The sequence below is a fragment of the Lepus europaeus genome, chromosome 11, assembly GCF_033115175.1.
Source record: "Lepus europaeus isolate LE1 chromosome 11, mLepTim1.pri, whole genome shotgun sequence".
Lineage (NCBI taxonomy): Eukaryota > Metazoa > Chordata > Mammalia > Lagomorpha > Leporidae > Lepus > Lepus europaeus.
Genome location: NC_084837.1, coordinates 52,784,917 through 52,812,199, shown reverse-complemented (window position 1 = coordinate 52,812,199; position 27,283 = coordinate 52,784,917). Strand labels below are relative to the sequence as shown.

Genomic DNA, 27,283 nt, shown 5'->3' with positions numbered 1-27,283 from the left:
GTTGCTTCTTCAACAAACTCAGCTTCTTGAGAAAATAACAGAGCTCACTGAACAAAGCTGGACATTTTTGATTGTTGTGTGCCTAGCTCATTTATCTCTGCCCTGATCTTTTATTGGTTAAGAATGAATTCCACAAATTTGGGCAAGGCTGAAATATATAAGACAAAACTCAGAGTGAAAACAGCTAATACAGAAACATGTTAATATTGATTACTGTCTAATTTATAGAAGAAAAAAATCATTTGGCAAAATTAAGAGGGGCAGGCATTTAGCGTAACTGTTAGATGCTGCTTGGGAAATCCGTGATGTAGCACAGCAGGTTATGACGCTGCCTACAATGTTGGATCCCATATCAGAGGGCTGGCTCAAGTCCTGGGTGCCATGTTTCCAATCTAGTTCCCTATTAATGTGCCTGCAAAGGTAGCAGAACATGGCCCAGTTAATTGGGTCCCTGTTACCTACATGTTACCCAGATGGAGTAACTGGTTCCTGGCTTCAGTCTGACCATTTAGGGAGTGAACCAATAGATGGTAGATTTCTTTCTTTCTGTCTCTCCCCCTATCTGTTAGTCTACATTTCAAATAAATAAAAAAATTCTTAAACAAACAAAAAAAGCTGCCTGGGACACCTGTATCCCATAGCAGAGTGTTTGCATTTGAGTGCCTGCTCTGCTTTGATTTCCAGCTTCCTGATAATGCACATCCTAGGAGGGAGGTAGCAGGTGAGGGCAAGAGGCTGTGTCCCTGTCACCCACAGAGGAGATTCAGACTGAGCTCTGGGCTCCTGGCTGTGGTCTGACTGAGCCCTGGCTCCTGTGGGCATGTGGAAGGTGATGGACGTAGTAGATAGAATATCTCTATCTGTATCTCTCGGCTTTTCAAATAAAATGAAAGTAAATAAAACTTTTTTTTTAAAAAAGAATACATTGGAATCAGACATTTAAAAAAAAGTAATGAGCTGCAAAACTGACCTAAGAGTTTGGTTTGGTATAAATAAAAAGCACAGGAAAAAAACCTATAGAAAATCCATAAAACTCAATGTTAACACAAGATGGAGGACACAAATTTTTATTTTCAAATTTGAAAAAAAGAAGGAAAATAATCTTGATGGAAAATTTCAGAAGACTTTAAAAAAAAAAAAAAAAAAAAAGACAGGGCCAGCACTTTAGTGCAATGGGTTAAGTAGCATCCCATATCAGAGTGCCGGTTTGAGTCCTGGCTGCTCTGCTTCAGATCCAGCTTTCTGATAATGTGCTTGGGAAGGCAACAGAAAATGGCCCAAGTGCTTGGGTTTCTGCCACCACATGGGAGACCCAGATGGAGTTCCAGGCTCCTGGCTTTGGTCTGGCCCAGCTCCAGCTGTTGTGGCTATTTGGGGAGTGAAACAGCAGATGGAAGATCTCTTTCTCTGTCTCTCCTCCTCTCTCTGTACCTCTGCATTTCAAATAAATAGATTTTTCAAAGAAATTAAAATAAAAAGGAAAGTTCACCACTGTAGGGGTTAAGAAATTAAAAAGGGGGCCAGTGCTGTGGCATAGCAGGTAAAGTGGCTGCCTACAGTGTTGGCATCCCACATGGGTACTGGTTCAAGTCCCATCTGCTCCATTTTTGATTCAGCTCCCTGCTAATGCACCTGGGAAAGCAGTGGAAGATGGTTCAAATCCTTGGGCCCCTGAGCCCACATAGGAGACCTGGAAAAACTCCTGGCTCCTAGATTCAGATCAGCCCAGCTCCAGCTATTGCCACCATTTGGGTGGGGAGTGAACCAGCAGACAGAAGATCTCTCTCTTTCTCTCTGCTTCTACCTTTCAAATAATTAAATAAATACATCTTTAAAAAAAAAAAAAGAACTTAAAAAGTAGCTAGAATTTTAGTCTGGGAAATACTTTAAGACTCATCAATATATTGGTAAAATTCTATTTAAAAATGTGTATATTCATAAGTAAAGTCAGAAATTCTACTGGATCAAAATGTTTACTGGGTAAAAATAGAGTGAAAAAAAAAAATGGCCTGCGTACTGCTGTTAAAAAAAATACCTGAAATCATAAAAAAGCCTCAATAAAAGTCTTTATTCATATATTGTCCCTAAAATACCAGTTACCTTGGCCTACTTTCCCTAAACCACAGCATTCCCAGGACATGCAACTCACCCGTGAATCTTTGCAGTACATTTCATACTGCTGAATCATCTGCCGGCTGGCCAGACTGCCATGGTACACGATAGTGTTCATCTCTGTCCACGTATTAAATTCTCGCTCCCAGTTAGTGATTGTTGACAGAGGGGCAATGACTAAGAAGGGGCCATGGATGCCCACGTTATATACCTCCTGCAAGAAGGCAATGGACTGAATTGTTTTGCCCAGTCCCATCTCATCAGCCAGGATGCAGTTCTGCCTACAGATTTACCATGGGGAGGGAGAAAAAACTATGTCAAAAGATATCATCTCTAAAAAAGAACATACAAAGAAATTATTTCAATAGAAAATGAGTAAAAATAATGCCCAGACTAAGCTTTCATCTAATGAGTCCACTCTTTTACCTGTTATACCAGTTAAAAAGCAGCCAATTGACCCCTTCCAACTGATATTCCCGTAACTGGTTTCTGTTTTTATATTCATGTGATAGCTCCAACTTCTTCCAGGCACTCGCCTGAGGGCGATTCTAAAAAACAGGAAACTTGAATAAATGGGATGGAGACACTAACAGAATCAGACAAGACTTACAAGGTAGTTCTAGTAGTTCAAATCAATTAAAAAATTTTACTGCTTGGATTAAAATATTTAAATTTATGAGATGATTTTTTTTTTTTAAAGATGAAAGAAAAGAAGAAAAACCCACCTTTGTAAGATGCTAGGAAACTTCATTTTTTTTTTTTTTTTGGAATAATAAAGTATGTATCCTTTCTAAACAATCTCTACTTCAAGGAAAGACCAAGTAGCAGATGAAATAAACTTCTTTTTATATAATATTCTGGGGGATGGCATTGTGGTGCAGTGGGTTAAGCTACTGCCTGCAATGCCAGCACCCCATATGAGTACTGGTTTGACTCCCAGTTGCTCCACTTCCAATACAGCTCCCTGCTAATGTGCCTGGGAAAGCAGCAGATGATGGCCCAAGTACTTGGGTCCCTGCCATCCACATGGAAGACCTGGATGGAGTTCTAGGCTCCTGGCTTTAACCTAGCCCAGTCCTGGCTATTGAAGTCACTTGGGGAGTGAATCAACGGACAAAAAGCTCTCTTTCTTTCTGTTCTCCCTCTCCCTTTCTACAACTCTGCCTTTCAAATAAATAAAATAAATCTGTTTTTAAGAAAGAAAGAGAAAACAATGTTCTGGCCAATAAATGAGGAAATGACAGAATTAAAATACTATTACTTTAAAATCTTTAAAGAATGGATCTGGGCAATGATCAAAAATGGCTGATAACATGACAAAACACAACCTGATGGAAATATACACCACTGTCTATGAAGCACTTGACTGGTCTCTATCCCTTATCTTATCAAGAACAGTGATGTCTAACAGCTTTTCTCAATGTTAAAAAAAAAAAATGTGGCTAATAGCAACTATACTGGATGGCATAGCTCTAAACTAATCCATTCATGAAATTATCAGGGACACAAAATATTTTACAAGGCACCAAGGGGAATACAATCAGCAATCTTCAGACTATAGAAAGCTCTACAGAACAAATCATCTGGTTTCTTCATGAGAATACAGTAAAGGAAGGAAAGGCGAGATTAAGGGGGAACCATAAAAGCATTTCACAAAGTTGGTGGAAAATGAACTAAAATATATTAAGTCTATTTTGGCACAAAAAATTGTGAAATCTATGCAGTATTTTCATAATGTGCTTTTTCCATAAACTATTTGAAGACCCTTTATATAAATGAGAATCTTGAAACATATTAGCTGATAACAATAAAAACACCTTATTTAGATTCCAATTCAAACAATTAAATGAAAATTAAGACATTCAGGAAAAGGTACAAAATGCTATTTGATAAGGAGTATCTGAATGTTTTCAAGTGTAATAATGGTATTATTTATCTTTCAGGCATAAATACTGAAATATTTACACATAAAATTAAGGAATATGAGATTTGATTTAAAATGATGTAGGAAATGAGAAAAAAATGGATGAGGAAATACATGACACAGGATTGGCCACATTGTTAGCTTCATGATAGTTACATTACACTATGTCTTCAACTTTTATTTGTTTAAAAATTTCCATAATAAAAAACTAAACCAACAAAAACTCTACAGGGGAAAATTAAATCATTACCTATATAAAACTTTATGCTCTAAATCAGAGGTGGGGAACCTTTTTTTTGGCCAAGGGCAGCCTGGATATTTATAATGTCATTTGCAGGCCATACAGAATTAGTAACTTAAAAATTAACCTGCTATAGATTTGTTGAATTTTAAGTTCCACTTGTAGTTGCCATGGCAGGGCCAGATCAAATGATTTTGCGGGCCTTCTATGGCTCTCAGGCTGGATACTCCCTACCCCTGCTCTGTACATTTCAAAACATAAATGTACTTACCATTCTTTTGAGTTCTGGGTGCCTTGACTGGATCCGCTTAAATTCTCTAATCTTGCCCTCATCAACATCCTCTTTTAGCTCCCACGTACTATCCTCATAGGGCAGAGAGCACCATTTCACCAAGTAGTAAATTACAGGCTAGGAGAGAAAAAGCCAATGCCTTAGTAAACAGACTCCGTACTCAGCTGTGGTTACAGGGTAGGAATTTGACTATAAAGTCAAATCACAAAGTGTTGGTATACAAAAGCTACTGAAAAAGTCAGGCTGAACATACCAACAACAGGGTCACCTAGCGATGCACTATGTGTGGCTTTGATCGTTCCTCTAAGTAATTCACTTGAATCTATTCTAGAAGTAAAATTTCTACCCAATAGTTTCTAGAACACTAAGCCCTAAAACATTATACTCATCAACCAAACAAATGCAAGAAAAAAAAAAGACTATTCTTTTAAAGATTTGGTTCCATCCCATATTTTCCTCCTGGCACTGAGTTTGATACAGAGGAAACCAGGCTACTTTTAGGATGAAGAACAGGGTAAACCTGCAGGAGCACATCATGTGCTGACATCACTGGACTTCTGAGCCCCTACAGCTCTGTGCATTCCAGAGTACTCATATGGTGGTAAAGAGTTTTCCCTGGGAGCTCCAGGAAGCTAGGAGATAACATAACAGGATCCACTTAAATTCTCTAATCTTGCCCTCATCAACATCCTCTTTTAGCTCCCAGGTACTATCCTCAAAGGGCAGAGCAATAACAGGTTTCATTGAATAGAGGTAACTAATATGAGTTAAGAGGAAGAAACGCTGAAGCTCTGACCATAGTACCCTTCTATGCTGACATTCCTCTACAAAGATCAGCAACCAATGGTAACGAAGCTCCTACTTTCACTATTCGTAATAACTGCACTTAATGCATTTTCATTTTTGCCTTATGTAAGCAAGAAAGACTTAGTGTAATCAACAAGAATCCCTAATTATCAGTTCATAGAACACTCCCCAAAATAGCAAGCATAAATGTGAAAGTGCTTAACACACTAACAGATCAGGGAATCCCTAGTTAATCTGGCTGCTTTTTAATCTTTCTAACCTGTAATGACTCAGGTCACTCTCTAGGTCTTATATTTCCAGTATTGTACCTTATTTTTCTAAGGATGGTAATATTTATTTTTACTATTAGATAGTGCAAACTGGATGACAAATTAAACCCACTTTGGTGGGGGGGAAAAACAGGTAAATAGAATGTTATTATCCAATACTGGCAACATAAATTATAGTATCAGGCTATCAAAATTCTTTCATCTGTCATGACAGCTACAACACATTTCAAAGGGCCCTAACCTAAAAGGTCAGTCATTTTTGGAAGAGTAAGTATGGAGGTAGAGAGCATTAAGATTTTCAAGGCTGGAAGGCTGAGATCCTTAAAAAAGGTTGAGAATTTAAGAGTGTCCTAATAACTGCATGGGTTATTCTCCATTTATCTCCCACAAATGAACACACAGTGAACACATAGTAACTCCCATCCCCAACCCCAAAACAGAATATGTTATCTGAAGCATACATGATGGGATTTAAAGATGGTGAATTGGAATAGGCCACGGACTCTAAGGCTCTGAGTGATCCTGAAAGCTTATAAAGTAGAGTAAACTTGGGTATCTTATAGAGGGATAAATTTGACTTGTAGGTCCTAAAAGAATGATGTACAGGGGACCAGCACTGTGGTATAGCAGACATAGCTGATGCCTATGGTGTCAGGATCCCATGTGGGCACTGGTTCAAGTCCTGGCTGCTCTACTTCCAATCTGGCTCTCTGCTATGGCTTGGGAAGGTAGTGGAAGATGGCCCAAGTCCTTGGGCCCCTGAACCCACGTGGGGGCCCAGAAGAGGTTCCTGACTTCTGGCTTTGGATTAGCTCAGCTCTAGCCATTGCAGCCATCTGGGGAATGTGGAAAGAATATCTCTCTCTCTCTGCCTCTGCCTCTCTGTAACTGCCTTTCAAATAAGTAATACATCTTAAAAAAAAAAAAAAAAAAGAATGATGTACAGGAGACAGGAGTAAGTAACTTAGATTATAAGTAAGCCCAGCTCACCACCCAGCACTGGCATCTTAACAAGGTTCTGTTGTTCTCTTCTGGTCACTGTGTAAGAAGCAGCCATCATAAGTGATAAATAAAACTTTTTTTATGAAATATGACCTTGCAAAGCCAAGCCAACAACTACTACCTGAAGTGAAAAGAAAGTAGAGTTCTAAAGAAATGTTGGTGGGGGCTGGTGCTGCAGTGTAGTGGGTAAAGCCCCCACCTGCAGTCCCATATGGGTGCCAGTTCGAGTCCCAGCTACTCCATTTCTGATCCAGCTCTCTGCTATGGCCTGGGAAAGCAGTAGAAGATGGCCCAAGTCCTTGGGCCCCTGAATCCGTGTAAGAGACCCGGAAGAAGCTCCTGGCTCTGGATCAACCCAGCCTCTGCCTCTCTGTAACTCTGCCTTTCAAATAAATAAATAAATAAATAAATAAATAAATAAAATCTTAAAAAAAAAAAGACTATCTTAAAAAAAATGAAGAAATATTAGTTCATAGCCTAAACAGAAGTTTTAAGTAAATTTAAAAGACAGAATATTGAATTCTTTGGTGATTTAGATCTTATCTGACTATCTGAAAACTGAAAAAGGCAATTTGTGAAACTGCATCAGAGTGTGTTTTAGCATATGTAAAGTCCATTTCCCAAGCTACAAAAGCTTTAACACAGCAATTTCCAAATCAAGTTACACATGAAAACCCTTGGAGACCAACTTTTTACATGATATCCTTTTTACCCATCAATTTCATCTCCTACTTTACTATGAGTTCATCCACAATAAAATCTAAGGAAAAATGAGACCAAAGTAAACGACTTTTCAGTACTTAAAGCTCCTGAATGTTTCACTTAATAGGAATTTTTCCTTTTAGCCTCTCTCCCTACTCTCTTACCTTCCCATTATCTTTCTAAGGATCCCACAGAAAAATTCAGAAATATCTTTTCAGTCAGTCCAAGGGATTTTTCAGCCATACCTGAAAAATAAAGGATTGGCAAGCGGGCCAGTAGAAATCTATAAGGAACCTTTCATTTTTCTCCACACCCCAACTTACCTCTCCATTGTCCTTGTCAATACTGTGAGACTCATCTAATATCCTATCCACCTCTACGTAGTCTGGATTAAAGGGCTCTTCATCCTAGATGTCATGAAACAAAAATAAGACCAAGAAAGAAAATCACTATCTGGCAACCCAACCCCTTACACACTTCAGCTTTAGCAGATGTTCTTGTTTTTAACATTTTCTTTAAAGAGAACAAAAGCCATATGATGGGAGTCTCTCATTTTCACAATATCAAATCCTATAAACTTATCTGGGTCTGTACCTATCTTCTCACCTGTTATCTGAGAAAGTACCTCTTCTCCCTCACAAAGGTCATGAATGCTCTGAATTCTATCCTGTTTTTTAAAAAGTACTGTGTTCTAGTTTTTTAAATGTTTATTTATTTTCATCTACTTGAAAGGCAGAGCAAGAAAGAGAGAGAGAGAGAGAGAGACAGACAGACAGACAGACAGAGACAGACAGAAGGAGAAATATCTTCCATCTGCTGGTTCACTCTCCAAATGCCAACAGCCAGGACTAGGATAGCCAGAAGACAGGAGCTTGGAATTCCAATGGGGTTTCCCACATGGGTGGCAGGGGCCCAAGCACTTCAGCCATCATCTGCTTCCTCCCAGGATGCACAGACAAGCTGGATCAGAAGCAGACGTGCTGGAACTCTAACCAGCACTCCAATATGGGATGCAGATATCCCAAGTGGTGACTCAACCCACTGCACCATAATGCCTGTACCAAATTCTACCCCTCTTCTTTACTTAAAAATACCTCTTCACTAAATCGTTCCCATAAATAAACATGATCCATTATTTCACACCTTTAAAAAGATTTCCCTTAACTCTACATCCTTCTGAAACAATTTTTCTGCTTTCCTTCATATGCAAATTTCTCCCAAAGTTTTAAACACACATTATGTTCACTTCTTCATCTCCTTCATCTATCCATCCATTCCACCCTTCCTTCCACTTACATCACACAATTAAAATAACTTTTGTCAAGGTCATGAATAACCTTCAAATTGTCAAATACAATGGATGTGTCTCTTTACTCACGTTATGCCAGTGTGTTTAACTAGTAGTAACCCTGGATATGGGAAATTACAGCTCCTTCATCACTATTTCTATTAGTGCTGCATTAGAAAGCTGAGAAAATAAATGTTCTCTCTTAAAGATGCTACTTATGTCTACAGATATCATTAATAGGAAAGAATGACATTAGAGACTAAAGAATGCATTAAGTGGATCAAAGATCACTTTTCTGTTTTGAAAATATTTCATGCACACTGAGGAAGTCAATCTCAAAATACTGTGCCCTCTAACCAAAAAACAGAACAAGGGGCAACAAAGTAAGGAAAGTCAATGACCAAAATTAAAACTTATTATATACACAAACCAACTGTTACATAATTAACTAAGGCTGACAACCCTAGTAATTTGTGCATTTATGAAAGAAATGACACTCAATACTTGTTAATTACCTCATGGAAGAAGTGTCTCATCTGTGCCATTTTGGTTTTGAAGCGTTTTAGTTTCTGATGAATCCTCTTATCTTTCTCTAGCTGGGAGATTGTAGCCCATTCACAGTGCAGATAGGAGCTGAAGGGAATGGAAACAGCCAGTCATGGTGCAAGAAAGGCAGATTGGCAAGCTACTTTGGAGATTAGCCAGAAGCAGACACACAAGTGTGTGCTTGAACTGAGACATATCTTAGGTTAGTGCTTCTGAAACTTCAATTTGCTCACAAACCACCTGGTATGGGTATGCTTGAAAAGTCCACATTTCTAAACAGGACCCAAGTAATGCTAATTCTGCTGGTCCATAAACCATACTTCGAATAATAAATCTTAATGGCAGACTAAGAGATGATTACAAACAATCAATTTTTATTGGGAACCACCCTCATCCTACCTTCCTGCAAGAAAATATTAACAGTCATGGCAGTTCCTGAATTTTTCTCTGAAGAGCCATTTTCCCATTAAAAATGGCAATTTGGGCTAAGAGACTATAAAAAAGGGCCACATTCCCACCCAAGATATTCTACACAGGAGGAATTTTTACAACCCTGTGGAGTTTAGGGTGAAAAGCTTTTTGCACAGGTCACATACTAGTTCTTGTACTTGACAAAGAATTCTTCAGCTTCAGTGTATTGTCCAGAAGGAAGCTGTGAAGAAAGAAAGGTATAGTCAATAATCCTTTACCTGTTTAAGAACTTTTAATTATAATCATAAATGGCAGAACTTCATACTGATGCTTCCTTAATATATTATTGATTCAGCCACCAAGGAACTAATCTGGTACTTCAATACTAGATGTGTAATAATTAGAAAATGCCCGTACTCATTCCTGACAGATAAGTAAAAAAAGAGGTATAAGATAGTTCCTGATTTGGAGCTAACTATCCACCATCATCTCTCTCAATTATACCCTAGCAATATCCTGACACCGAAAGATACTCAATAGATAAAGCCTGGGAATGGAACATTATGGGTTGATAATAAAAATATCAAGGCCTCACCTCTTTCTTCACAACCCGCATAGAAAGCACTTTGTCTACAATGGCTGCATCTTCTTCACTGGGATTCTCCTGCAGCAAAAGAGGTGGTTAGTCTACAAATCATTGTGAAGAGCAAGAGAAATCTCATAGATTTCTTAAGCTCTCAGCTTACCACAAAGAACTGCATGGAAGGCAAAGTCTCCCCATCTGGTTCTTGCACGGGTTCAGGGAGAATAGGCTCAGGTTTTATCGGACCAGTTACATCTACCTCTTCTTCTTCTTCATCATCTGTGATTTTTATATCTAGGTCCTCAGTGTATTTTTTTCGCTTAACTTGGCGATTGGAGCGTCTCTTCTGTAGAGAAAAAAAAAGTTAAAATAACTAAGTTTCTCAAAGAAGAAAAAATTAAAATTATTTGCCTATAATCATATACTTAGATTTTACCCAAAAATTTACTTGCAAAATCACACCAAAACATAAAGAGCTTTGTCAAGGCATGTGATTTATGACCTGCGCTTTCCACAAGACCCTTCTAGGAAGTATGTAAGGCTAAAATATTTTTTAATAATATTAAGAAATTATTCTCCATTTCACTCTCATTTTCTCATGAGTATGTTTTATATATATATGTATTACACATGTACTACTTTGCTAAATTGCCTTATCAAAGCCCAGGAATCCACTGAGAAACTTGCATACTCCTGGTAAGAAGTTCTGAGAAACTAAAACTGTACACTAAAGCTACAGAGTACTGTGTATTTTACACCAGGAGCAAAGGAACAAATATAATTTGTTTTTGATTCTACATTTTTGTTTTAGTTTTACAGTTGCTTATGTTTTAACAAACAGAATTATATATGTATTGTTCTGCCATGTACTGTTTTAGTGCTATGGTTTGCATATTAATTTGAATGGCCACCAAAGGCCTGTGAGTTAAAGGTTTGATCTCCAAAGTCCTTTGATAATGGCATTATGGAGGTGTGGTGGGAACCTTAATCCAATCATGGTTGTCTGGGAACGGGTCTCTGGGAGATGACTGAATTATAATTGGCCTGAAGGTGGGGTTCTGGTGATTAGTTCCTAAGAGATAACACATATACACACACATAATCCCTCTTGCCATGTGATGTTTTGAGCAACCTAATGACCATGCCAGCAACAATGCCCTCACCAGGTGCCCAACCAATGGGGCCACCTAGTCTTGGACTGTGAACCTGCAGAATTCTGAGCCAAAATAAACACGCTTTCTTTATAAACTTACTTGTTTGAGGTTTTTCTTTGTGGGAACAAAAAGCTAATACACTTAGTTAACAATATTTCTTGAGGATATTTTCCATATGGTAAAGTTTATACATCTGCCTTATACTTTCAAGTAGCTGAATAAAATAATTTTTAAGTAATTTAAGTAATATAACTCAATAAAAAATTGGGAGAAGAAAGATAAAATTATTTGTCATTTTTCTTTTTTTAAAGATTTATTTATTTGAAAGACAGAGTTGCAGAGGCAGAAGCAGAGAGAGAAAGAGAGAGAAAGAGAGAAGTCTTCCATCCACTGGTTCACTCCCCAAATGGCTGCAACAGCCAAAGTTGGGCTGATCTAAAGGCAGGAGCCAGGAGCTTTTTTGGGGTCTCCCATGTGGGTACAGGGGCCCAAGGACTTGGGTCATCTTCTGCTTCCACCACAGGCCATAAGCAGAGAGCTGGATCGAAAATGGAGCATCCAGGACTCAAACTGGAGCTCATATGGGATGCTGGCGCCGCAGGCGGTGGCTTTACCCACTATGCCACAGCACCAGTCCCAACAAGATTATTTTTCAAACACAACTGTATCTCTAGGAAGCTCCAAAACATTGAATCAAAGAACTACTGAAACTGACAAAAACTTGGTTTGCTATAAAATTAATTTCTGAAAATCAATATTATTCTTATATAGTCATCCAAAAAATAAAATTAAAAATCCCACTCATGAATACACAAAGATTTTCTAAAGGCTTAAATTTAATGATACATATAAAATCTATTTGAACAAAACTTTAAAACACTATAGACATAAAAGATGACTGAATAATAAAATGTACTATTCTTAATTAAGTCTTCAGAAAGACTTAATTCTCCTCAATCACATCAATCTGACAAAATAATATCAGCATTTTTTTAATTCAATAGGTTGATTCTAAAATTCAAACAAACATTTAAAAATAACCTGGAAAAATATAAAACAGTGGGACTTACCTACAGATATAAAGGACAATATAAAGCTATACTAATTAACACAGTTTGACATCTCCCCAAGAAAAGATTTAAAGGAAATGTGGAATAATGTTCAAATAAAGACTGGAATACTTGTGTTCATTTTGCATACAAGAAAAATGGTACTTCTAATCAGTGAGCAAAAGGTGTATTATTTTCTATAAATGGAATGAAAATAACTGGCTAGGCATATAAAGGATATTTCACTTTTGGATATTTTTACTTTGGTAAATATTGTTACAACAGATGTATCACTGCAGATTTTTGAGAATATAGTCACAAGGTAATTTCCCAGGTGTAGAGTCACTGAGTCAAAGAGTATTAACATTTTCAATTTTGTTTCTGGGCATACATTCTGAGACTTGGCATGAGGTGATTTTGTTATGGAACATCATGGCGTATGCTTACAGAATCTAAGACAGCTACCACATCACTAGGTGATATACTCTAACAGGACCACCGTCATAGGTGTGGTCCATGGAAATGTTGTTATGCAATGCATGATATATATATATATAATAAAATACTGACTCCCCAGAAAGACTGTCCAAATTACCACTCCCACAACTATGTGAAAAGTGTTCCTTACATTGCCAACATTAGTATTACCCTCTGTAAAGGGCTGAACTGCGCTCTCCTTCCAGTTCATGTGTTGAAGTCCTAACCCTGACATCTCAGAATGTGGCTGTATTGGATGTAAGGCCTTTCGTACAGTGAAAATGAGACTACGAGAGCAGACCCTAATCCAATGACTGGAGTCTTTATAAGAGAAAATTTGGACACAAAGAAAGATACCAGAGATGTGTATTAACAAAAATAATGTGAGGTAGCCATCTGTAAGTCAGGGAGAGAGGCTTCAGGAGAAACCAAAACCACAGATCCTTTGACTTTATACCGGCAGCCTCTAAAACTGTAAGAAAATAAGTTACCTGTGGTATGAATTACCTGGTTTGTGGTATTTTGTTTTGGTACTCCTAGTAATTTAATATAACACTTTCTTTCTTTTTAAAAGATTTATTTATTTATTTATTTGAAAGAGTTACAGAGAGGCAGAGGCAGAGAGAGAGGTCTTCCATCCGCTGGTTCACTCTCCAGATAGCATGGCTGGAACTGTGCCAATCTGAAGCCAGGAGCTTCCTCTGGGTCCCCAGTGTGGGTGCAGGGGCCCAAGGACTTGGGCCATCTTCTACTATTTTCCCAGGCCATAGAAGAAGGCTGGATAGGAAGTGGAGCAGCCGGGACTCCAACCAGCACCCCTATGGGATGCCGGCACTGCAGATGGCAGCTTCACCTGCTACACCATAGTGCTGGCCCCTAATATGCCACTTTCTAAATTGTACTAAATCTCTGTTTTCTTTGTATATAAAAATATGTCCTGTTTATTTGTTAAGAAATAGTTAACTACTTGCTATTGAATTTAACAAATATGTATACAACTCTTTGATGTGTGCTCTTACCGTGAAGTAAGAACTGTTCTATATATTTAATAAATATTTACGTCTAATTCTCATAACAACTTATCTGCACTTCATAGGTGAGGAAATTGAGGCACTAAGAGGTAAAGGAATTTGCTCAAGACAACAATGCTAATAAATGAAAGAGTTAAGATAAGAATTCGCTTGGCGCCTCACTAGGCTAATCCTCCGCCTTGCGGCGCCGGCACACCGGGTTCTAGTCCCGGTCGGGGCACCGATCCTGTCCCGGTTGCCCCTCTTCCAGGCCAGCTCTCTGCTGTGGCCAGGGAATGCATTGGAGGATGGCCCAAGTTCTTGGGCCCTGCACCCCATGGGAGACCAGGATAAGCATCTGGCTCCTGCCATCGGAACAGCATGGTGCGCTGGCCGCAGCGCGCCTACCGCGGTGGCCAATGGAGGGTGAACCAACGGCAAAAAGGAAGACCTTTCCTCTCTGTCTCCCTCTACTGTCCACTCTGTCTGTCCAAAAAAAAAAAAAAATTAAAAAAAAAAAAAAAAAGATAAGAATCCAAGAAATTTGGCTCCAAAATCTATGCTCTTAATCACTGCCTGCTTATGGTATTCTTTGTTGTTATACCATACACAATTTTTATATATCAAGTGATATCAAACTTTCCCTTTATGACTCTAATTTTAATATCCTCCCTACAAGTATCTCTTTTACTTGATAATTTTAAAACTGTAACCAGGGGCTGGTGCCATGGTGTAGTAGGTTAAGCCTCCCCTGTAGTGCTGACACCCCATTTGGTTGTCGGTTCATGTCCTGTCGTGACTGCTCTACTTCCAATCTAGCTCCCTGCAAATGGCAGGGAATGCACTGGAATATGGTCCAAATGCTTGGGCCTCCACACCCATGAGGGAGATGCAGAAGAAGCTCATAGGCACTGGCTTTGGATCAGCCCACCCTGGCCCTTACAGTCATTTGGGGAATGAACCAGCAGACGAAGATCGATCGATCTCTCTCTCTCTGCCTCTGTAACTGCCTTTCAAATAAACAAATCTTAAAAAAAAAAAAAAAAAAAAAAAAGCTATACATGGATTCAATTTTTTTGCACCAAAATAAACATCTAATTCTTAATTCCAGTTTTCCATGACCTTTCTAAAATGCCCTTTATATTTTGATGCCTGGTTGTTTTTCTTTTTCTTTTTTTTTTTTTTTTAAAGACTTGTCTATTTATTTGAAAGGCAGTTACAGAGTCAGAGGTAGAGACAGAGAGAGAAGTCTTCCATCCACTGGTTCTCTCCCCAAAGGGACACAATGGCCAGAGCTGGGCTGATTCAAAGTCAGGATCCAGGAGCTTCTTCTGGGGCTCCCACGAGGGTGCAGAGGCCCAAACACTTGGGCCATCTTCTACTGCTTTTCCCCGGTGCGTTAGCAAGGAGTTGGATTGGAAATGTAGCAGCCAGGTCTTGAACTGGCGCCCATATGGTACGCTGGCACTGCAGGTGGAGGCTTTACCTGCTATTTACAGCGCCAGCCCCAACCTGGGTTTTTATTTTATCTTTCCTTTTCAAAAATGTTCCGGCAATTCTCACATTAATTCCCCCCAGAATAACCAAGTAATTATTTTGTCAATGTGCTGAATATATGTTAAAAAATAGAGGCATTTAGGCCGGCGCCGCGGCTCACTAGGCTAATCCTCCGCCTTGCGGCGCCGGCACACCGGGTTCTAGTCCTGGTCGGGGCACCGATCCTGTCCCAGTTGCCCCTCTTCCAGGCCAGCTCTCTGCTGTGGCCAGGGAGTGCAGTGGAGGATGGCCCAAGTCCTTGGGCCCTGCACCCCATGGGAGACCAGGAGAAGCACCTGGCTCCTGGCTTGGGATCAGCGCGGTGCGCTGGGCCGGCCGTGGCGGCCATTGGAGGGTTGGAGGGTGAACCAACGGCAAAGGAAGACCTTTCTCTCTGTCTCTCTCTCACTGTCCACTCTGCCTGTCAAAAAAAAAAAAAAAAAAAAAAGAGAGGCATTTATAAGTATATATAGTTAAGAGAGACACTTAAAGTTCATTTAATTCAGACCTTCATTTATGGATGAGGAATTCAGACCCAGGTAAGTCACATAAATTGGCCAGGCCACCTACAGAGTCCCTTAAAAATACCATGGGTCTCCTGAATATTAACACAAAGCTCTTTCCATGATTGGAAACTGGAGCCAAAGATGGTACTCTAAGGCAACCAAACAGAGAAAAGGACTAAAGTTCTTCTGGTTTGGTCTCTTACAAGGTAGAAAGAAACTCTGTACACTCCCCCACTCCAACCCCTCCCCTCAATTCAGAGTCAAAACTCTGAAGTATAGAAAGGTAAAGTGGAGCAGGTGCTGTGGCTTAGCGGGTAAAGCCACTGCCTGAAGCGTTGGCATGCTATATGGATGCCATTTCAAGTCCTGGCTGCTCCACTTCCAATCCAGCTCTCTGTTATGTCCTGGGAAAACAGTAGTAGATGGCCCAAGTCCATGGGTTCCTGTACCTTCCTAGAAGACCTAGAAGAAGCTCCTGGCTTCAGATTGGCTCAGCTCCAGCCATTGAGGCCATCTGGGGAGTGAACCAGTGGATAAAAGACCTCTCACTCTCTCTCTGTTACCCTGCCTTTCAAATAAATAAATAAGTCTTAAAAAAAAAAAAAGGTATTATACTGACATCATCACAAGAACAATCATTCCATATGACTAGCTTAGTTTTTAAAACACTGAAATTTGGAAAACAAGTATTCCTAATCTTAAAATAATATGCTTTTTGTCCTAAAAAGACAAAAATTTAAAAGACAATGACCATGCCCACTTTCTTTCTAGGTATACATCTGGTTTAGAAAAACTTAAGAAATATGCATGGATTTATAGTCTATTTCTGGCTTGTTTAATATAATTAAAAATGACTTTTCTACAGGTTCAATTCCCTTTATCCTAAATGCTTAGGACAAGTGTTTCAGATCTGGGAGTCTTTTTTGGATTCTGGAATATTTGCATATATATAATGAGGTATCATGGGGATGGGACTCTAAGCCTAATCACAAAATTCATGTTTTACATATATTTTTGGCATTTAGCCTAAAGGTAATTTTATACAATATTTTTAGTGCACCTGCATTTTAACTGCAACCTGTCACACAAGATCAGGTGTGGTATTTTCCACCTGTGGCATCACATCAGCACTCAAAAGTTTCAGAGTCTGAATGTTTGGATTAAGGATGCCCAACCAGTACTCAATTATGTAGGGATGCTTTTACCTGAATGCTGCTTTCTTCATCTTCCCGGGGTGATTGTGCAGGCATGACTTCCACATCTGAATTATCAGATGAGGTATTACGTTTTCTCTTCTTACCCACTACAGGAGTGATGGTGCTAAGAAGGAAAAATCAAACTCATTTTTAGTGAGGGCAAGGAAAAGTTAAGGGTGAAAAACCAACATAATTATAGGGTGGGCTCTTGCACAGTGGTTAAGACACTGCTCAGGATGCCCACATTCCCTGTCAGAGTGCCTAGGTTTGAGTCTCAGCTGCATTCCTGCCAATACACACCCTGGTAGGCGGCAGATGATGGCTCAAGCAATTGGGTCCCTGCCACCCAGATGAGAGACCTGGGTTGAGTTCCTGCCTCCTGGCTTTGGCCTGGCTAGCCCTGGCTTTGTGGGCATTTGGGGAGTTAACCACTGGATGGAAGACCTCTCTTTTTTCTCTGTATTCCAGTCTTTCTGCCTTTCAAATGAAGTGAAAATAAAGAAAAAAAACAACAAAAAATATAGTTAATCTAAACCATCATATACCAAGTTTCCAGACAGAAGCATTTGGATATTTGGTCCATGATACATCCAGATATTAAATATGGTGTTTGAAAAAAGAAAATATGTGTATTGTAAACCACTGAATGATCTTTATACTAGATCTGACAAATCACTACCACCAGGATGTTCACAAATCCTGAAGAAAGGTAGCATAAAATAGCAGAATGAATGCTGGTTTAAGACTAGAAGGTTGTGGTCCAACATCATGGCACAGACAGGTTAGGCCACTGCCTGCAATGCTGGCGTCTTATATAAGTGTGGATTTGAGTCTTGGCTGCTCTGCTTCTGATCCAGCTCCCTGCGATGCAACTAGAAAAGCAGTGAAAGTGGCCCAACTATTTGGGCCCTGTCACCCATGTGGGAGATCTGGATGGAGTTCTAGACTCCTGGCTTTGGCTTGGCCCAGCTCTGGCTCTCATGGTCATCTGGGGAGTGAACCAGCAGATGGAAGATCTCTCTCCCTGTCTTTTTCCCTCTCTGTAACTTTGCCTTTCAAATAAATAGATTAATTAATCTTTAAGAAAAAAAGAATTAGAGGGCTGGGGTGGGAGTTTAGCACAGTGGTTAGGGCACATTTGGGACACCTGTATCTTTCTTTTTTTTTTTTTAATATTCACTTTATTTATTTGAAAATAAAGTTACAGAGAGAGGTCTTTCATCCACTGGTTTGCTCCCCAGATGGCTGCAACAGCCAGAGCTGTGGCAATCTGAAGCCAGGAGCCAGGGGCTTCTTCCAGGTCTCCCCACATGGGTGCAGGGGCCCAAGCACTTGGGCCATCTTCTACTGCCTTCAACATTTGTATCTTATATCAGAACATATGATTTTGCATCTTGGCTCTACTTCCCGTCAATGCATACCCTGGGAGGCAGTGATAGCTCAAGTGATTGATCCTTGCCATGCATATGAGAGAACTGAATTTTCTTTCTAGCTCTAGCACAAGTCAGCCTCAGCTGTTACAGGTATGTGGGGAGTGAACCAGTAGATGGGATCTCTCTAACTCTGAAATTTAAGAGAGAAGAGAGGGGCTGCTGCCTGCAGTGCCAGCATCCCATAAGGGCACCAATTTGAGACCTGGCCGCTCCACTTCTGATCAAGCTCTCTGCTATGGCCTGGGAAAGCAGTAGAAGATGGCCCAAGTGCTTAGCCCCTGAACCCAAGTGGGAGACCCGGAAGAAGCTCTTGGCTCTCAGCTTTGAATGGGAACAGCTCCGACCATTGTGACCATTTGCAGAGTGAACCAGCATATGGAAGATCTCTCTCTATCTCTTTGACTCTGCCTTTCATATAAATAAATAAATCTTAGAGAAAGAGAGAGACAGACAGAAAGACACTAACATGGCAGCCAGTTTCATTAACACTGCCTGAGACAGACACTGGTTACTGAAATCTTCTCCAAGCCACAAAAACAGGGTGGCTATATCTCTAACAGTTCTCTCTTTTTTTCTTTTTCACTAGAGTGGGTGTAAAAGAGGTCATAAGAAATCACTTTCAGACTTCAGTGATACAAAATTGAGAATATATAAATACAGAGTCATAGCTTTTTTTTTGACAGGCACAGTGGACAGTGAGAGAGAGAGAGACAGAAAGATCTTCCTTTGCCGTTAGTTCACCCTCCAATGCGCACCGCGCTGATCTGAAGCCAGGAACCAGTTGCTTATCCTGGTCTCCCATGGGGTGCCAGGGCCCAAGCACTTGGGTCATCCTCCACTGCACTCCCGGGCCACAGCAGAAAGCTGGCCTGGAAGAGGGGCAACCGGGATAGAATCCGGCACCCCAACCGGGACTAGAACCCGGTGTGCCGGCGCCACAAGGCGGAGGATTAGCCTGTTAAGCCACGGCGCCGGCGGGGGTTACCTTTAAAAGCTATGACTCTGGCCGGTGCCCCTCTTCCAGGCCAGCTCTCTGCTATGGCCCGGGAAGGCAGTGGAGGATGGCCCAAGTGCTTGGGCCCTGTACCCGCATGGGAGACCAGGAGAAGCACCTGGCTCCTGGCTTCGGATCAGCACGATGCGCTGGCCACAGCGGCCATTGGAGGGTGAACCAAGGGCTAAAAGGAAGACCTTTCTGTCTCTCTATCCACTCTGCCTATCAAAAAGGAAAAAAAAAAAAAAAAAAAAGGTAACCCCCAACACAATGATAGGCTATCTTTCCTGTGCCTTAGTGGTTTCCACTTATTTATTTATATTACAGATTTTTTATTTGAAAGTCAGAATTAGAGAGAGAGAGGGAGAGAGATCTTCCATCCACTGATTCACTCCCCAGAGGGCCACAATGATCCAGTTTGGGCCAGGCCAAAGCCAGGAGCTTCTTCCAGGTCTCCCACGTAAGTGGTAGGGGCCCAAACACTTTGGCCATCCTCTGCTGCTTTTCTGAGACCATTAGCAAGAAGCCGGATTGTAAGTAGAACAGCCAGGACAAAAACTTGAGACCATATGGGATGCCGGCGTCACAGGCGGCAGCTTTACCCACTATACCGTAACACTGGCCCCTAGTGTTTTCCTTTTAAAACATGCTAACTTGTAAATTTCTGTTTAATCATATAAACACTGGGATAGAGAAAATAAAGGCCTTATTTTCTATGATAGGACACCCTGAACTGTGTAGTGACTCAACACAAGTTCTTCTCCACATTATTTAAAAATGAGTGCATTACCCACAAATATCCCAGCCAAATAGCAAGGGTACTCACTTGAGTTTACTCTTGCCCTTTGTTTTGGAGGTTCCAGATGTTTTGCTTTTCTTTGGCTTTTCTTCCTTCAGCCTCTCCCCAGTGCTCTTCTTCCTACGTTTCTTCTCACCTTCCTCCTCAGGTCGAACACTGGGCAACTCGTCCTCATTCAGGACACGAGGTATGTTCTGCTCACCCCGGGCACGAGCCCTAGCAATGGCCTCTGCTACAATCCGATTTGCTTTCTCTTGCTTCTTCTGGTGCTCCAACCTTCGGTTTTCCTCCATTCCTGTCTTTCCCGTGTGAGGAGCAGAGTTTGCTGGTGATGACAGAGCTGCCACTTCACTGGCACTTAGAACTTTAACTACAGAGAGCCCAGAAGAGGCCCCTTGGGAAGAGCCAGCCTATAGAGATAAAGATGCTAAAATTTCAATGTGTCTAGTTAAATGGCCTCAATAAAACAAGTTCTGAAACAGGCTAAAACTAGTTCTCTAGTTCCTCAAGAACCAGGCTCTGAATCTAGACATATTTTTTCAAATGTGTTTTTTTGGCAGGAAAGAGGCGAGAAAAGACAAAAATTCTGTCAAATCAAACTTCAATATCCCTTTGTCAAGCAATCCTAGAAATACCTACTTCAATTATCTTAGAAAAATTGTAATTAATACAGCCATTATTGGCCTCTGGCTAAAAAAAAAAAAAAAAAAAAAATTCAAGTTCTATTTCCTGGAGGGCAGAGGGATTATTTATTTCACCTTCACAGAAGGGTAATTTCTAATTGTTTTCACTTCAAAATGATACCAGGAAAGACTGTATGTGAAACATTCAAATACGAAAATCATAGCTCACCCTAAACTCAGTAAGTCTCTGACCTTTCCATGATATAATTAAAATAAGATTCGCATGGGTGAAAGAAATAAAAGTCTCCATCTCAGTTCAGAAGTATAAATCTAGAATAAGGCCACAAGCAACAGTAAGTGGCTGCTGAAAGCAACAGCAAGGGTCTAAGAAGTTTGCTTTTTTCCCTTACTATGTAATTCTCTCACCTGTGGCTGCAGCACCATCTTGAGTGGCACTGAAAGTCTTTGTCCTGGACTTTGTCCTGGTCCCATGATCTGAGCCTGCTGCACAGAGGACAGAGTCAGTGGCTGGGTTGCAGGTGGCTGCTGGGGCTGTGGTTGCGATGATGGAGGTTGTGGTACAATCTGGATTTTTTGCTGTGGCTGTTGCACCTGCAGCTGGATAGTTACTACTTTGGCTGGCTGCCCCTGGGCATTCTTGGCTTGAGTTAGGGCTGCCAACTGGTTGCCCTGTAATACTATCTTGCCTGGTAGGCTCCCTAGCACAACATGCCGATGTCCTTGGGGACCTCCAGACTGTGGCTGCTGGAGGACCAGGGTGATGCGTTTCGATTCACCCTAAAGTGAAAAAAGGAAATTACAAGGGAGTTACAATATTAAAGAATTGTATACCCTGAAATATTTATACCAGTTTTCTTCATCCTAGAGTCACAAAAATTAAGGGTCAGAAGACATAGTAACATTGTGTTCATCTACCTAAGCACAACATCTCTGCCCAGCAAATATCCAGGCTATTTTTTAAAAACTCCTAATGGATGGGAGGCTCACTACCTTCTAAGACAGTCATCTCACATTTATGGAAATCTTTTAGAACAAAAGACTTTATATTGAAGTCTGCCTCCTTGTGGCTTCTTCCCATTGGTTCTATTTATTTTAGTATTGTCTGCCTATCCCAACTCTTCTGGCCCTTTATTCAGAGGACAGAACTAGCCTTTTCACTGAGCAAAGTTAGAGGAGACGATCTTAGTAAAATACATAGGAAAACAAATAAAGCTTTTACAAGTCTTGCAAATATAAATAAATAAATAATTTGCCAAAGATGTTTCTTTGTTGGCATAGGGTCCTATATTTCATGAAACGTTCTATCATACATTGTTGTGAATTTTTGCTTAATGTCTATGCTTCCTGACAGACTAAGCTCTCTAAGCACAGGGATTGTGTCTGTCTGATTCAGCACCAGGTAGACACAGTAGAAACATGCAGTGTAAATGCAGAAAATATGTTAACATTAACTGCTTTCATCTGGCAAGAAATAAGCATGTCACTGTCAACACCAACTGATAAAATGCACAGACAAGGTTTCCCAGAGATAGTTTTCATGCACACTCACTCTCACACAGTTGCTCAGCCCACTACAAATCCAAAATTCACCTCCCCCTTTCAATCAAGTCACCTGGGTAGGTGTAGAGGTCAGTGTAACTGCAGGCTTCAGAGGGGGCCCTGTGGCCCCAGGGTTTCCAGCAGGAGCTGAACCCTTCACTGGCTGGAGGACCAGCTGCTTTACTGGTCGGCTGGGCTGGACAATGCGCTGAACAGCAGCCTGGTTCCCAGGGACCTTGGCGGCCAACACTGTATTACCAGAGACAATGGAGACACCTTGTCGAAGGGGTGTGCCAGTTAGCACTTTGGTAAAAGTGACTTTTCCACCATTGGCTGTGCCAGCCACCAAGGGCTGAGTTGTGCTGGTGATACCTTGGGCCTGAATTTGTGCCACATGGGCACCAGTGACTGAGGAGCTTGGTGGGGCCTTAAGAATAACAATCTTAGGGGCTGACTGAGGTGGCTGTCCTCCAGTGGTACTGGAGGGAACAGCTGTAGCAGAGACACCCATGAAAGGATTCCCCTGGCTCAGGATCTCCTGGCTCTTGGAGACCTGCAAAAGTCCCGACGTTGGCGTCGATGTCTGTAAGACAGGTTGGGCTGGCTGCTCCTGGCTAGCAGGCTGAGTGGTATAATCATGCAAGGTTAAAGATTCAGGAGCTGGAGCTGCGGATTCTTTGGGAAGGTCTGTGGGGGTTGTTTCCTCTGGTGGGGGGACCAGGTCACTTGCTGATGGGTTCCCCACATCACCACTTCCACCATCCTGGTTCATCTGGTCCAAGGAGTCCAGAGAGCTTGGCAGTCCAAGTGCTTCCTCAATGGGGTCTTGGGTGACCTGGTTAAAGCTGTCATCAGTCAGAGAGTCCAGGCCAAATAAATTTGGGTCATCAAACAGGTCCATGATGGGGTCTGCCATCTTGGGAAAGTAATGGATGCTGTTTCTCCAAGTTCCAGGGAAGGGAAGGGGAGGGGGGGTATTGGTTCTCCCCTCCCCTCCCCTATCAAGAGAAAAATGTACACAATGGAAAAAGGATTACTCTTCAAGTAAAGAGGCAAGTAACATGTGCATGTCAGATTGTCCTGACCTTCATGGAACAAGATGGCTAGATCTTCAGAGGAAGATGGTGGAAGTCCTGTTGCAGGAATACAAACACAAATGAAAAATAAGCAGTTGGTGACCTTGAAGAAAATTTCTCTTGATTTAATATCAAATAGTATTGAAATAATAAAAGGAAATCTATGGAAAAGCAGATAACAGAAAGAATACCCACAGTTCTGCTTCAAAACTAAAAGAAATAAACCACCCCCTTTGGAGTTCTTACACCGACACGGTCTGAAGCTTCTTTCTGTCAAGAGCATTCAGTTGTATCTGTCCATTCATTTTCACAATTTTCATTCTTAGGTGGAGATTAGGAAATTTAAAATTAATTCACCTTCTATTTTCAGTTCTTAGACTGGCAAAACTTAAACATATACCATCAGCATTTCAGTGAATACAGATAAAAGTTTCTGGATAGATGAGGGAACTTCAAAAAGTTTATAGAAAATGTCTACTTTGGGGCAAAAATTTGATGCCCATGCTAAGTGTTCTGGCTTATAAATTTTCCTTATATTTTAGATATTTTTACTGAATACTGTCAAAAGTGACCACTTTTAACCGAGCTCACAGTACAAAATCACCAAGATCATAGTACAATTTTAATTACTCAGCAAGTTTTGCAAACTTTATTCTAATTGGCAATTAACAAATCAATTAAGCTATACATATTATCATGTTCTAGGTTCGACACCAGGTTGCTCCACTTCCAATCCAGCTCTCTGCTATGGCCTGGGAAAGCTGCAGAAGATGGCCCAATTCCTTGGGCCCCTACACCCGTGTGGGAGACCCGGAAGAAGCTCCTGGTTCCTGGCTTTGAATAGGCGCAGCTCTGGCCATTATGGCCAATTGAGGAGTGAACCAGCAGATTAAAGACCTCCTTCTCTCTCTCTCTCTCTCTCTCTCTCTCTCTCTCTCTGTGTGTGTGTAACTCTGAATTTCAAATAAATAAATAAATCTTAAAAAAAAATCATGTTCTAAAGTCACCTTTCTCATAGTTAAGATTAAAAACTTCCTTTGCAGGGCCAGCCCTGTGGCACAACAAGTTGAAGCCCCGGCCTGCAGCACCAGCATCCCATATGGGCGCAAGTCCCGGCTGCTCCACTTATGATATAGCTCTCTGCTATGGCCTAGGGAAACAGTAGATGGCTTGAATTCTTGGGCCCCTGCACCCGTATGGGGGCCTGGAGGAAGCTCCCAGCTCCTGGCTTCGTATAAGCTCAGCTCTGGCCATTGTGGTCATTTGGGGAGTGAACCAGTGGATGGAGGACTTTTCTCTCTCTGGCTCTAGCTCTTCCTGTAACTCTTTCAAATAAATAAAATAAATCTCTAAAACATATTGTTAAAAAAAACCTTTCTTTGCAAGAGATTGAACATTTTGTTTCCAATTTATATTCTCAACTTTTTCCTTACCATTTCCTATATTATATCCTGCATTCCAGGCCAACTATGGCAACCGGACTATACAGTTCCCTTAATGTGATTACTATTTGCTTAGTTTTACCTATTATGCTGTAGCTTCTGCCTGGAATACCCCCTCTCTCTTCACTCCATTCTATCCCAAACATCTCTCCCAAATGACACACTACCCACCCTCAAAGGTTTTCTACTCAATAAAGTGGACCCTGAACCTCTGCCTCTTTAACAAATGAGCAATTAGTGAAGATATGGTCCCTCTAACTCCTTTAAATACCCACACCAGTGTTTACAGCTTATTTAAAGCATTTTTCAAATTTAGAATTTTACAAGAAAGATTGGAGTTTCTTGTTTATATCCTCTGAAGACCCAAACAGTCTTTGTACAAATTATTAAAAGGTTGCCTGTTATTCAAATGCTTGTTTGCCATCTGCTGGAAAATGGTAACACCTAATATACAAAAATTGAAGATTATGGGGGCTGGCACTGTGGCATAGCACGTAAAACCACTGCTTGCAGTGCTGGCATCACATGTGGGTGCCGGTTTGAGTCCCTGCTGTTCCACTTCTGATCCAGCTCTCTGCTATGGCCTGGGAAAGCAGCAGAAGATGGCCCAAGTCCTTGGGCCCCTGAACCCACATGGGAGACTGGGAGGAAGCTCCTGGCTCCTGGCTTCGGCACAGCTTGGCCTTTGAAGCCATCTGGGGAGTGAACCAATGGATGGAAGACCTTTCTCTCTCTCTGCCTCTGCCTCTCTAATTCTGCCTTTCAAATAAGTAAATAAATCTTTAAAAAAAATTGATGATTATGAATGTGTGCAATGTATACCCTATACAACCCAGCACTAGAGCCCAGTTCCTCCTTCCCTGAGAGACGGAAAGCTAATGATTGGTGGGAACCAGTAGGGCACAGCACACACAGTTGCTATCCAAAACCTGAATTAACATACTTGCCTGCATTATTTGGAATGAACCATTTAGTCATTACTGAAATGAAATTATATTCCTTTATTCCAAGATGAAACAGCAGAAAGCTTCCTACCTTGAAAAACTGTCCTAAAAATGGCTGAAAATAATGGTAAAGAAATCCACATATGGAGCTTTAGTTAAGTTAAGGAAGATACTGGAAAAAGGAAAAACTACCAAAAGCCAGGAACTATATCACCACTTTAACAACTGAAGAATAAACATCTCTTCCTTGAATATAACAATGTTTGACCATCCAGGAAACCCTTCTTGGTTAATATCATTTCTCCCAACTTTTGGAAGATACCAGATAAAGAAATCTGAGCAGAGTATATTGCTTGACCGAAGGAGACATTTCCATATAATACTCAATTTTTTTTCTTCTACAATCTATTCCAGTTATTCTTTCTTTCTTTTTTTTTTTGGACAGGCAGAGTGGGCAATGAGAGAGAGTTAGAGAGAAAGGTCTTCCTTTGCCGTTGGTTCACCCTCCAATGGCCGCTGCGGCTGGCGTGCTGCAGCCGGCGCACCACACTGACCCAAAGGCAGGAGCCAGGTGCTTCTCCTGGTCTCCCATGGGGTGCAGGGCCCAAGGACTTGGGCCATCCTCCACTGCACTCCTGTATTCCAGTTATTCTTATAAAACAATGCACTGTGAGTTAACATCCCAGAAACTCTAACATAAAGAGAACAGACTCATCAGTAGTTAGCACATCAGTCAAACTTACAAAGCACACAAGGTTTTGCCATGAATATTAAACACATCTTCCTTGCTTTGATAATTGTACACTTTATACATCTCAATCCAAGATCCCTATCATTTCCCACTCCCAGTTAAACTATTTCACCATGTATTAGAAAGAAGAGCTCATTCTATGCCTCTCCTACTTAACACTTGTTCTCAAATACTCAGACTAAAAAAATAAGTATGGATGCTTTTCTTAGACTAAAAAAATAAGAAAAGTATAAATTCTTTTTAAAATTTTTATTGATTTATTTAAGCCAGACAGAGAGAGAAACAGTTTGAGTACCTGATCTACCCTAAATGCCTGCAACAGCTGGAGCTGGCCTAAGTCAATCCAAGTCTCCCAAGTGAGTGGCAGGAGCCCAGTCACTTGAGTCCTTGTTGTTACCTTCCAGGGTCTGCAGTAGTAGGAAGCTGGAGTCAGGAGCTGGAGGGGGCAGCAAACCCAGGGTTGTGGGTGTCTTAACTTTTGTTTCCCCAGCTAGGCCAAATACCCCTAACTCCTACAATGTTTGCTGAATTAACGAAAACATAGTCAACTATTATA

General features: G+C 40.9%; 1 protein-coding gene across 6 annotated transcripts in view; it reads right to left on the bottom strand.

The window, feature by feature from the left end:
- CHD8 (chromodomain helicase DNA binding protein 8) overlaps positions 1-27,283 on the bottom strand; it is a 69,673-nt gene that overhangs the window by 19,542 nt on the left and 22,848 nt on the right. For all 6 annotated transcript variants that reach the window (XM_062205478.1, XM_062205476.1, XM_062205480.1 and 3 more), the window contains exons 2-13: positions 22,588-23,647; positions 21,381-21,752; positions 20,359-20,741; positions 17,115-17,229; positions 10,341-10,523; positions 10,190-10,258; positions 9,780-9,835; positions 9,153-9,270; positions 7,673-7,756; positions 4,549-4,686; positions 2,539-2,660; positions 2,150-2,393 (exon numbers count right to left, since the gene is read on the bottom strand). In XM_062205478.1, the coding sequence (XP_062061462.1) occupies positions 2,150-2,393; positions 2,539-2,660; positions 4,549-4,686; positions 7,673-7,756; positions 9,153-9,270; positions 9,780-9,835; positions 10,190-10,258; positions 10,341-10,523; positions 17,115-17,229; positions 20,359-20,741; positions 21,381-21,752; positions 22,588-23,430 (2,727 nt within the window). In that variant the 5' untranslated portion in view covers positions 23,431-23,647. The remainder of the gene's footprint in view (positions 1-2,149; positions 2,394-2,538; positions 2,661-4,548; positions 4,687-7,672; positions 7,757-9,152; positions 9,271-9,779; positions 9,836-10,189; positions 10,259-10,340; positions 10,524-17,114; positions 17,230-20,358; positions 20,742-21,380; positions 21,753-22,587; positions 23,648-27,283) is intronic.